General features: G+C 40.8%; 2 protein-coding genes across 3 annotated transcripts; one reads left to right on the forward strand and one right to left on the reverse strand.

Annotated features, from left to right (window-relative positions):
- The first annotated feature begins 1,832 nt into the window (after window positions 1-1,832).
- On the forward strand, window positions 1,833-8,321 carry LOC116199554 (nucleolar protein 14). Of its 2 annotated transcripts, none has more exons than XM_031529944.1 (14): window positions 1,833-2,329; window positions 2,406-2,540; window positions 2,870-3,011; window positions 3,374-3,456; window positions 4,074-4,133; window positions 4,219-4,431; window positions 4,594-4,725; window positions 4,990-5,682; window positions 6,309-6,501; window positions 6,633-6,826; window positions 6,970-7,074; window positions 7,183-7,322; window positions 7,425-7,703; window positions 7,816-8,321. In XM_031529944.1, the coding sequence occupies exons 1-14, from the start codon at window positions 2,099-2,101 to the stop codon at window positions 8,078-8,080; spliced, it is 2,865 nt and encodes a 954-aa protein (XP_031385804.1). In that variant the 5' UTR covers window positions 1,833-2,098; the 3' UTR covers window positions 8,081-8,321. The 2 variants fall into 2 exon arrangements, with proteins under 2 accessions (XP_031385804.1, XP_031385805.1); XM_031529945.1 differs by having other exon boundaries at window positions 4,597-4,725.
- Window positions 8,322-8,471: 150 nt separating this feature from the next.
- LOC116199556 (receptor-like protein kinase FERONIA) lies at window positions 8,472-11,329 on the reverse strand. The gene has a single exon (XM_031529946.1). The coding sequence runs from the start codon at window positions 11,283-11,285 to the stop codon at window positions 8,751-8,753; it is 2,535 nt and encodes an 844-aa protein (XP_031385806.1). The 5' UTR covers window positions 11,286-11,329; the 3' UTR covers window positions 8,472-8,750.
- Between the last annotated feature and the right edge of the window lie 1,160 nt (window positions 11,330-12,489).

A 12,489-nucleotide genomic window follows, 5' to 3' on the forward strand; every position in this document is an offset into this window, starting at 1 on the left:
ATAAAATTAACGTGTCACGTGTGCAATTCCGTCAATTTTGGATGAGAAATTAGCACATGGATATATGTGAAACTAACATGTCAACGTTGTGATATCTCAGGTAAAAAATTAAGTTTGATCTAAAACTAAGAATTCCTTCAAACGTGAGGTTATATGGCATAATTATTCCAATTATTTATCCTAAGGATGGAACCTGGACATGCCATTAATGAGCACGGTGCTTTAGGTGTCGTTTGGTTTTGGAAGGAAATTTTAATCCACTTCACTTCGCTCTTCCTTCAATTTAATAATATAATCATTATTTTTTTAATCTTTTTCTTTTATTGAATAATAAATTCTTACACATATTTTTTTTCTAATTATTATTATAACTAAATTTTTAATAATAAATTATGCATTTGCTTTTACATCTATATATATATATATATACATACATACATATTTTTTTCTTTTTCTCCTATTTAATAATAAATTTTCATATATACTTTTTCCTAAATATTATTACAATTAATTTTTTAATAATAAATTTCTCAATATACTATTATCTATTTGGTTCTATATGAGAAAAGTAGAATGAAGTAAAATCCTACTCCACCACCAAGCGAACCCACCGATACACCAATTTCAATTTATTGTCCTTCTCTCTCCCTTAAAAATATTTACGAAACAAATATGTACGGTAAAACAATAAAAAAAGAGAGCGAAATTTGAGGAGGCGACATGTGAATTCCTTGGGAAACGGAGGGACCCATTTTAATGTTTTACTTAATTATAAATATATATATATATATATATATAGAGAGAGAGATATATATATATAATAAATGTTTGACTTAATCAGTAATATATTGAAGTAAACTAACCAAAATGTCTCAATATGATGAACTTAATAATATTTTTTGTTACATTGTTATGTTGAATATTATTAAAGAGTTAATTTTATAATCATAAACTAACTAATATTATTAAAGATCCAGTAATAAATATAAATTTCCGTCATGAATCACAAACTAATTAATATTCTTAATTTATAATCATAAACTAATTAATATTCTTAATTTGTTTTTCCGTTTACATATTAGAAGTTCTTATTAATGTTCAAGAAAATGCTCTTTCTAATGGTCATTTCCATGTATAGTTGTCCCAGGAATTTTTTTTTCCCTTTTGTGTGTAATTTAAATAAATCTCAGAAAAATTCATACCAAATAAATACAATATCCATCTGAAAGTGGATTTACATAGGCCATGTTATAGTTTGGAAATTCTCCAGTCAGAACGAGAGATAGTAGTTCGAGATGGACATCTACTTATAAACAGATTTGACGCTCGGTTAGGACGTGCATACTCGTTGGTAGTTTACGGGGCTGCGAGTAAAAATGTTGTTTGAACTCGAAAGCCCATAGATTAAGGGAAAAAAACCACCTTTATATGCCCATATCAATAAATGTTGATTGAGACATTGAAATAAATATTTTAATCACCTTCATTTGCCCATTCTTTTCAATGTTGCCCATATAGAAAAATGTTTGGATCCCAATTTAAGGAAAAACAACAAAGAAAAAGGATGGTAGTATAGTGACACACGTTTTCGTTTGATAGTCAATCGGTTCGCATTATAAGACTATCCACTTCCATTTTCTATTTCCTTATACGGTCTCTTAGGTCTCCATCGTCAAAAAAGTTTAAAAAAGAAAAGAAAAGAAAAGAAATGAAAAGTGAAGCAAGGCCCATATCAAAAGCCCGTATGCATTACTAATGGGCCTGAGTCAATCCATGATTCAAGGCCCATACGGCCCATTGTCGTGTGCCTAAACCCTCGCAAATTCTCCACCGTCTTGTCGGTCGACTCCCCCGGCTGAACCATCTTCCGTTGCAATGCAATGTTCATATGGTTGTGGAGTGACGCTGATCTGATACCCTGCTGTGCCGAGCCTCCATTGTTTCCCTGAGCTGCGAGTGCTTCTTCCTCCTCTTGTTCCGGACGCTCAATCTGCAAGAGCTTCAATTTTTAGCTGGGATTGAAGGGAAGCTGCTGCGGTGTACTGATTGTTTCAGAGTCGGGGATAGGCAATTGTAGGGCAGCTCGTCTCAGTCCACCATGGCGAAGAAGTCGGAGCTTGGAGTCTCCAGTTCCACCGGCAATAAGAACAAGAAGACGAAGAAGAAGAGCAAGGCTCAACCTGGCGCCGTTGCCATGAAAGTGAAAGCTCCGAAGCTCAACAACCCCTTTGAGACCATCTGGTCCCGCCGCAAGTTCGACATCCTCGGCAAGAACCGCAAGGGCGAGGAGCGACGGGTTGGTCTTGCTCGCTCTCGTGCTATCGACAAGGTAATCGAACCCACTCGTTGTCAATCTCTTGTTTTTGCTGTGGAGTATGTGTTGACTGGTGAGTTTGGTGATGCAGAGGAAGAAGACGCTGCTGAAGGAGTACGAGCAGAGCGGGAAAGCCTCTGTCTTTGTCGATAAGCGTATTGGGGAGGACAACGAGGAGATTGGGGAGTTCCAAAAGGCTCTTTTGAGGTCTCAGCGGGAGTTTAAGGTCGGCGCTTCTTCTGTTGGTGGTGTGGAAATTTCTTGCTTTCTGCTGATATGTTGTTCCATTCTTGTTACCCAAGTTTCGACATAATTGAGCAAAAATTGTTACAGCACTTTATCCTATTCCAGTTGCTAAACGGACAGGAGAAGGTGATGTCTAATGAAACCAATTGAAGTTGTAATATTTTGTTTTCCATGCTTTAAGGTCAATGGTTCGAATCAGTGTTGCAGAAGGTTGTCCCTGTCTTGTTGAGCTGTGTGACTTGACTTGTATGATATATTCTGTTTATGTTATTTGATGGCCACCGCTGAGAGTTTCTTCGGGGTTTGCAGTTGAAGCTGAGCAAGAAAAGCAAGTATAACCTATCAGATGGAGAAGAAGATGATCTTGGACTTGGAGGGTCATTTGAGGGAACAGATGATTTCGAGGATGAGATGTTACCAGAAGATGATGACGGCGCTGAGCCAACCGAGAGTATGTTGTGACTTGTGAAATTTTGTTTGGTACCATGCGTTTTTTGGAAGCTACATTCTTATCTGAAGAGTTTTATTACTTGCTTATGTCGGGTGGCACACATAGGATATATCGATTGAACACTTGAAACGAGTAGTGTGCCCATGCTTGTTTTATGATGACCTTTTCTATGTGGATTTGCATGACTACAACCTCTTAGCTCTTTTTGTTTCCCTACCTGCCCTTAAGCTTTTTCATCACTTGCGTGTCTATAATATTTGTCTCTAATCTTCACATTTGAATTGCTTGAAGATATTATGGCAGTGAGCCTGCTTTTTTGAAATTTTGAAGGGTGCCTTTTGTTGTCATTCTTTTTCTTGCAGGAGATTCACATGTTTTAAAACAACTCGATAGTCGTAGCATCTTGAATTCAGCGGAGACAGATGTGACCGAAGGCGAGGAAAATGTGAGATGATTTCAATTTTTTTTTTTTAAGATAATTTCCAGTGATTAGATTTACTTAAATTATAAGTTATGACAGAATTCCAGGTTTTGGGCTTAGGATACCGTAAGTATAATACTAGGGTATTTTGGAATAATGTTGAGAATTTCTCTATAAGTAATATACATCATATGCTTCCCTGGTTTCTAGCCTGGTAGCTTCTAACGGTAGAATTTAGCAGGGCAAAAGTCCCTTAACCATTTGGTAAAGCTGTGTTAATCTGATTATTGTCATACTAGACATCCTGATTAAATCGGCATCCTGCTTTTCTGTGTCTAGTTGGTCCATCTGCGCAATTACTTAATTCATGTTTTGGCTAGTTAACCTATCACTCCCATTTAAAAATTGTATACAAACCAAATTAGGAGATTATGAATTATTTTTTTATTTTTTATTTTAATGATGACATTTCTGTGGTCCATATGAAATATCTTATGCACTATGTAGAGGCTCCTTCCATAGTGGACTTGATTCCCTTGTTCCAGAATGTTTTCACAATCTCCTCCTCTGGACCTATTGATACTTATTGGTTAGCATATGCTGGACAATTCTTAATTCTTTCTTGATATATGTTGCTGCAGAAACCCAAGAGCAAAAAGGAAGTGATGGAGGAGATTATATTTAAGAGCAAATTGTTTAAGGTGGTGACTCTGCTCTTATTATTGAATTGATTCGTTATGATTATATATATTTGGACTTTATGTTATATTTCTTACTTTTGGCTAGGCCCAAAAAGCAAAAGATAAGGAGGAGAATGAGCAGTTGATGGAGGAGCTGGATAAAAACTTCACATCTTTAGTGCAATCTGAGGCTTTATTGTCTTTGACTGAGCCTAGCAAGATGAATGCTCTCAAGGCACTAGTAAATAAGAATATTCCAAAGGGGAATTCAGCAAGCAATGAATCATCTTCTACACAGAAAGTTGAAACTTTCATGCAGGTATGGCTCTCCGCATGTGGATGTTGCTTTGTTCAGAAATTTATGTCGTTCTTTTATTGTGGTAGATTTGTCTTCCTGTTAAAGCTTATTTATCTTTTTCGTCTTTTCGACTAATGTTTTCAGCTCTTCATTCTGATATCTGAAGTTTCTTGCATTGTATAGCAGGATAAACCAGATAGTTATGATAAACTTGTCAAAGAAATGTCACTAGATATGCGAGCTCGCCCATCGGATCGGACAAAGACACCCGAAGAGATTGCTCAGGAAGAGAGAGAACGATTGGAGCAGTTGGAGGTATGTGTTTATTATCTGATGTAATGTCTCGGACAGTGTCAGTCGGTATGAGCAACTAAAACCATTGAAGGCTTTCTATTATTTTTAAATAGAAACTTGAAATACTCATTTTATCATTCCTAGCAAGCACCGTCTACACATTTTCATCTCATTTTAGACTGAGTTGGTCTTGTTTGTATTTTCTTTAATTGGTACAGTTAGTGAGTGCCTATACTTCAAAACATGAGTTTTACCTAACTTCAGCAAGGGCTTCTTTGTTTCCAGGAAGAGCGCCGGAAAAGGATGCTTGGTATGGATGATCAGAGTGATGAGGATGGTGAAGATGCTGAGAGACCATCTACCCAGCAGGTCAGATCTATTTCCGGTGATGACCTTGGTGATTCTTTCTCACCTGAGGAAGAGCCAAGGAATAGAAAAGGCTGGGTTGATGAGATTCTTGCAAGAAAGGATGAAGAAGATTCTGAGGAGGAAGATGGAGATTCTTCTGAAGAGTCAGGCAGTGATGAAGCTGATGGCGATGAAGAAGGATCTGATGAGGATGAAATTGAAGATGAGAAGATGTCTTCTCTGAAAGACTGGGAGCAAAGTGAAGATGAACTTGATGCAGATCTGGATGAGGAAGAGGATGAGGAAGAGGAGGATGAAGATGATGATGAAGAAAAAAGCGATGATGTAAGTGCTGATAGAAAGAAACAAGTTAAGCCTATTAGTAGGGATACTGATGAAACTAAGAAGAAAATTACTGATTCTTCTGAGGGGGCAAAAGTAAAGGCAGATGTTAAGCCAGTGTTAAATCAAGGGAAGGGTCTTCCCTGTTTAATAGAAGCTCCCAAAAGCTTGGAAGAACTGAATATTTTATTTGAGGGCCGTTCCAACTCCGAAATTGTAATCCTAATCAGTCGGGTGAGGGCAAGCAATGCAATTGCTCTTGCAGCAGAAAATCGTAAGAAGATGCAGGTATGAAACTCTTAACATTTCTATATTTTGCTCTATAATTATGTATGCAGTTGCCTTTACTTTTCGGTCAACTCCATAATCTGATACGTCGGTTTCATTGATTTTACCCAAGCTCAGTGAATTAGATGTATTTTGTATTCAGTTCTTGGGGGGTCTACACACGACTACAATGTTGACCATTTAGTATGCTGGCTAGTAAATAATATAGGATAATTTATTCAAGCAATTGCCTGGAAGAAGAATTCTCTGGCCTTCAAATGGGACAAGATAAGCTTCATAAAAGCAAAGTTGCAATTTTTATGCAGTGGATGAATTATATAACTGAAATTTTGACTTCTTAGTAACTCTCCTGTAGATGGTCCCTGGACAGCATCTTATTTCTCAGCCATATAGTATGGAATTTCACATAGTACGAAACTTCATTGCCTTAAGTTGATTCCTGTATGGCCTTATGGAATAACTTACTTTAAGTTTTCTGTAATGTTTATGTGAGTGGCATTTTGCGGAGTCTAGGCATCTGAATACTACCTTATGGAGGAAGATTGATTGCTAGATCGAGAATGCAGTTGCTTTGATTATGTTTCAATCCTTGTTGTAAGACTCCTATTATGCCTATCCCTTTGCAGGTATTTTATGGTGTGTTAATGCAGTATTTTGCTGTCCTAACGAATGCGAAGCCCTTGAATTTCGAATTGGTGAATATGCTGGTTAAGCCATTGACGGAAATGAGCATGGAGATTCCATACTTTGCAGCAATATGTGCACGCCAAAGAATCTTGCGAACACGAACACAGTTTTGTGAGGCTATTAAGAGCTCAGGTTAGTTGCGGTCAAGATGCATTCTGATCTCTCATGAAAAAAAAATAATAATAAAAAGAAAAAGAAAAGATGCATTTCGACCTTCTTCTAGGTAGATGCGTCACACTCAATTGTGTTTGTTTTACTTGTAGAGGTGAGCAGTTGGCCCTCTCTCAAGACATTGTTTCTTCTGAGGCTGTGGTCGATGATATTTCCTTGTTCCGACTTTCGGCATCCCGTCATGACCCCGGTGATATTGTTGATGTGTGAATACTTAATGCGTTGTCCCATTTTATCGGGAAGAGATATTGCAGTGGGCTCTTTCTTGTGCTCTATGGTTCTATTGGTACTCTATCAAACTCTCTTTGCTTCTCTTTTTCTGAAAGTGATTTCTGCTTCATAATATATGGGTCTAGCAAGATTTCCTTATTAGTTACAGTTGTTAGAGTTCTGTAAGAGTCTTAAATGATCTGCTTTACTTCTCATCAGCTGACCAAGCAGTCTCGGAAGTTTTGTCCTGAGGCCCTTATGTTCCTTCAGAGTTTGCTCTCGTCAGCTGTGGACCGCAAAGTAGAATCAAATAATGCTTCTCAAGTATGTCTCTGAGCAAGTTATTCTGCATGCAGTAAAATCCATATCACAGTACATGTAATCACTTGCTCTTACATTGAAAGTAATAACTTATCCTATGTTTGATGGCAGTTTTACCATCTTATGGAAGTACGAGCACTTAGGCCTCTGCTCTGCGTAAGCAGAGTTGTAAATGAAATCATTCCTTTAAATTTTCTCAAGTTAATGGACATGCCAGAAGACACTTCCATTTTCAGTTCTGACGATTTCAGGTTATTGTTTGATGCTTCATCTCAGCAGTTTCCACGCTGTTTGTTTCCTTATTTTTCTTTCCTTTGTGTCCATAATTATATAACTGAGTTATGTGGTTTTAGGGTGAGCATTCTAGCAAATGTGGTCGAGACGCTAAGAGGATTCGTCAATATTTACGGGGAGTTGAATTCATTTCCGGAGCTATTTTCGCCGATACCAGGCCTATTGCTTGAGGTAGCAGAAAATGAGAAATTGCCAGATGAGTTGCAAAATAAATTGAAGGACATTGCTGAAATCATTAAGAAGAAAACCCATGAACATCAGTTCTTGCGGAAACCACTTCAAATGCGGAAGCAGAAGCCGGTACCGATTAAGCTTGTTAATCCCAAATTTGAGGAGAAGTAATATCTCTCTCTCTCTCTCTCTCTCTCTGTGTCCATGTTTGCATTTAAAGAAGTATACATGAAAAATCAGAACTTTGTATCTGATGATAAAACTCGAATTATTCTGCAGCTTTGTTAAGGGGAGGGATTACGATCCAGACAAAGAACGGGCTGAGATGAGAAAGTTGAAGAAACTGATAAAACGCGAAGCCAAGGGAGCAGTGCGCGAACTCCGTAAAGACAACTACTTCTTGTTTGAGGTGAAGGAGAAAGACAGGGAACTGCTGGAACAAGAGAAAGCAGAAAAGTACGGGAAAGCAAGGGCTTTCCTTCAAGAACAGGAGCATGCGTTCAAATCGGGGCAACTTGGTAAAGGCCGGAAGAGGAGGAGGTGAAGGAAGACTTGTGTCTCTCGTCTCTATATCCTTTAGGGCAGCTTCGAGTAATTTTTCCGGCAGTCTGATTGCGTACTCTTGTAGGTCAGAACTGTTGTTGTAGCGGTCAGGGTTACAGAGCAGTTAAGCTGAGCAGCATATTATATTAAACAGTGCATTCGAGATTGTTGTCTTCTTTAGTTGTCTGTAAATATAAATTTTGCCTGATACATACTCTTCACGAGTAATTTTGCCTTGAATATGTCTATATGGTCAGTGTCATAGATACAAACATTAGCTGTGGGATGCGGCCGATTAGTGAAATGTCCACTGGTTCTGAATGCTGTTTCGATGGAGCATTTGTTGGAGGTAACGCTTGGAATCCTGCAGGCGGGGCTTCTTAGCCATTTCCTCGCGTATATGGCTTGCTGTTGCTGTCATTTTATCTTAAGAATCAGAGCCATTTCATGTATCTTACACTTCGATCATGAATTTCCTTCTACAAGAAAATTCTGATATCAAAATAAACAGATGAACTCGAAAGGAGTTTCCTGTACTGCTTTGATGAGGCGCTTTATTCCTCAAGTAACGCTGGCTGGATTTTTCCCCCCTTTATCTTGGCCTTGTGTTGCTTTCCTGCAGGTCTTTATCAGTGGAGATGAATTTTATTGACTAATCCACTGCAGACTTCTCAACGGGCGAGTGGACAAATGATTTCTGAAAACTCTACCCCGAGATCCTGATCCGAGTTTCTAGGGCCGGGAGAAGGTTGATGATCGATTAAAATCTCGGGTTTGCCTGCTGAAATCCCCTCTTCCATGCCTTGGATCCTTTTGGAATCAGTGATGCATTGCTGCTGCCAGGCGAGTTCCAGGCTGCTCAACACATCTCCACTCGACGGCCGATCTTTCGCCTTTTCTTCTAAGCACTTCTTTGCAATATCTATGAATGTAAGGAGGCTGCTCGGATCAATCTCTCCATGGAGGTGGGGATCGATAGCATCCTCGAGATTGCCCTGTCGATGAAGTTCCAGGACCCACTCAGCAAGACTTGTTATCTGATCATCCTCATCTCCTCCAACAGATATTATAGCAGGCCTGGCGCACAGGACCTCGAACAAAACCACCCCATATGAGTACACGTCCGACTTCTCTGTTAGTGCCATGCGGCGTAAGTACTCAGGATCTACATACCCAAAAGTACCCCTCACTGCAGTATTGACGTGCTTGCTGGAATTGCACATCATCGTGTTAGGCCCGGTTTTTGATAACCCAAAATCCGATAACTTTGCCTCCCAGTTGTGGTCCAACAGTATGTTGCTGCTCTTCACATCCCGGTGGATCACCGGCGGCTTTATCCCAGTATGAAGGTAGTGAAGGCCCCGGGCAGCTCCGATGCAGATCTCGAGTCTCTGCTTCCACGAAAGTGGAGGATTCTTCGGACCCTTTGAAGTCCGGTAGAGGTTCTCCCTTAGGGTGCCCCGCTCCATGAAATTATAGATGAGTATCATTTCTTTGTCCTCCATGCAGTACCCGAGGAGAGACACCAGATGGCGGTGGCGGAGCTTGGAAAGCAAAGAGATCTCGGTTTGAAACTCTTGAAGTCCTCCTCCTGACCCGGCACTCGCCCGCTTGATAGCCACAGTGGTGATGCCGTCATCCAATGATCCCTTGTAGACCTTCCCAAAGCCTCCTACGCCAATGAGAAGATCTTCTGAGAAATTGTTTGTTGCTAACTTAATCATTTCCAGGGAGAAGCGTTGAGCGTGTTCCAAGGATTGGTTTTTACACTCGGAAATCCTCTTCCCGCCTCGAGACCAAAAGGGCCAGTATCTCTGCACTACTTCCCAGAATAAGAGACACACAAACCATAATGAAGGAACATACACCATGGCAACCATGAGGACCAACATAAGTCTTGTATGATCACGCCGTGGATTATCGGAACTTGCAGCTCCAAAGGGATATTGCCCTGCCAAATTACCACTGGAGTCTGCCATTTTGAAAATCTCCAATCCATTCAGGATTCCCTGGCTGCAGATTCCTGATGCCACAGAGCTGGAAATTATGGAGATTTGTAGACCCTCCAGGGTTGTGTAATCAGGACTGGAGAAGTTTACCATATAATCCTTGTAAATAGGTGCACCGACGGGTTGTCCAGTTAAGTTGATCACATCGACATGACCTTCTGCAGATCGGCCAGTACTATTTATGTGGACCCCGAAAACCCTTTCAGAGGCCTCCCCTGTTTCTCTGATCTCGCAGAAATGGAGTCTGATGTGGTAGTGGAAACCCGAATCCACCCAGAACATCCAGGTTATTATTTCTTCTCTCGTAACATCATATTCCAGGTTTGGAATTCTCGCTGAGAGGTAAACTTCCCCAGGAGCAGTGTATGCTGGCACTGCTTTGCTATAATTCACCTCGACCGTGGACTGGAATGTGGTCGAGTAGAGCTTGGGAGAAGTGACGTAGTCATCGTCTGCAACCCACTGGCGGAGCATGCCAGTGTCACCGTCTGGAGGAAGGGAGGGCCCACCAACATTTATCCTGTATGCTGTCTCAAGCACCTTGAAGTGATCATCGGTTTGAGAAGAATTCCTGCTGATGGTGAAAGGAGGAAACTGGAGTTCGTCCCGGATGTAAAGATTCTGAGGCATGGAAAGAACTTCGATCATGTTCACAAACGCGTAAGAGTCAGATGAGATGTTCGATGGGGTGAACGTCAAATTCAGCATTTCCCCATCGACATCTATGATGTATTCTCGTACAATATATCCACCGCTGAAACGGTCTGCAGAATAAGAGGCCGGAGTAGTACGTAGCAGAGTGTAGTGCTCAATGCTGATGGAGAATATTGCATCTGATATGCTTAAACCTTGGTAGGAGGTGGGATAAAAATGGAGCCGGATAAACTTCGGGCCAGGAGTGATGGGGAATTGGTGAGTGATCTGCGTGTGGAAAATACAGGCATGTGCTGGGGGGGAGACACCTGAACCAAGATTTACCGAGGGCGCTTTGAGAACTTTCCGGGAAAGGTCAAGATTCGTCTCCCGGTCATCAGACGGTGAGGACTCTGATGACGGGTCGCAGTCCAACTTAATTTTCTCAGTCGGGACATAAGAAGGCTGCATGTCGGCATGGATTAGAACCGCCAAGTGCGCCAGAAGAATGAGGCAAATGGCTCCTGAAAGAAATGCCTTCTGTTGGGGGCATCGCCTGATCATTGTTACCTCCGTGGAAAAGCTTTGTACAAAGCTTGCCTCTTTATTTGGAGCATGAAGACCGTTAATATATGTAATTTTATTTAATCCGTCAAATAGTCAAAATTGATGGGTAAACTTTGGTAGGATGAGGAGAGGACAAGAGACAACTAAGCACATGACACTGAAAATGAATAAAAGCAACCAAGGAGACACGTTTTAAGGTTTGTTAAAGCAAAGGAATGGAAGTTCAAGCACACAGAGGGAAGGACTTGACTAAGACAAAACGTACGATGAAGGGAGCTCGATTGATTGGTGTTCGGAGCATTGCTCTCGACTGGCATATTCCCATTCTTAGTCAATTGTTATATTGCCAGAAAACTCCATAAGTTTGTCCAATCTATACGTCACTTAACGAGAGGCGTATTCCTATTCTTTGTAAACGTATAGACCGAGAACAACTCACATGGTAACTTGGACTGCCACATTGAGACATTGATTTATCTGTGATTAAATTGCCAATATGTTGATCAAAAGGTCTCAGGTTCGATACCCAGAGGGACTACCCGTACCCCTTTATTAGATATTTAAGATTTCTATTTCAATGCATTAGTTTCATGGGGCCTCCCTTGTAACCGAAAAAAAATTGCCGACATGTTGCATTATAGAACTTGTTATGCGGGGAAGTAGCATTGTATCTGAATTGTGGAAGCTAACAATTATGTCAGCGGTGATTTAAATTTAGTTTCTTATGATGTATTGTGCTCATTAAACCTTTAGCGAAGTTGGGCAAGAGTTAATGTTCCTACAATACTCGAACCAGACACCCAGTGAGTGATCCAGTTTTTCTCTGTTCTTGACAACTTAATATCCGGATCAAGGTATATCCGTCACGCTCCCCTTCCCAAATGCCGGGCCTCGCCCTTGAGAGCCCAAGACTGAGCACCTTAGCTTCCCGGTCTGTTTCTCGCTCGTCCGTTGGCACTGCAGCCCGTGCATGGCGCCTGTACAGATGGTCCTACAGAGTCCCAAGTTCCATAATTGTAAGACAAGGATCTATAGCTCTTTTCCTCGAACTCTTTCATGGAGCTTTGCGGCGCACCATGGTCAGCAACAATATTTCCTCACTGGGCTGGAATTCAGCCCGACGGCAGAAATCCCGTTATGGTCCCAAAATTGCACGCGAACAATGGAACGGGCCTTCCATGCAGAGCCAGTCCGGAACTGG

Source organism: Punica granatum, chromosome 3 (assembly GCF_007655135.1).
Source record: "Punica granatum isolate Tunisia-2019 chromosome 3, ASM765513v2, whole genome shotgun sequence".
Lineage (NCBI taxonomy): Eukaryota > Viridiplantae > Streptophyta > Magnoliopsida > Myrtales > Lythraceae > Punica > Punica granatum.

Excerpts from the sequence above, each read along its gene's own strand:
- LOC116199554 (XM_031529944.1), top strand. The coding sequence starts at position 2,099 with ATGGCGAAGAAGTCGGAGCTTGGAGTCTCCAGTTCCACCGGCAATAAG. Across the intron at positions 5,683-6,308 it reads AAAATCGTAAGAAGATGCAG|GTATTTTATGGTGTGTTAAT; the intron begins GTATGAAACTCT and ends ATCCCTTTGCAG. Across the intron at positions 6,827-6,969 it reads TGTGCTCTATGGTTCTATTG|CTGACCAAGCAGTCTCGGAA; the intron begins GTACTCTATCAA and ends ACTTCTCATCAG.
- LOC116199556 (XM_031529946.1), bottom strand. The coding sequence starts at position 11,285 with ATGATCAGGCGATGCCCCCAACAGAAGGCATTTCTTTCAGGAGCCATT.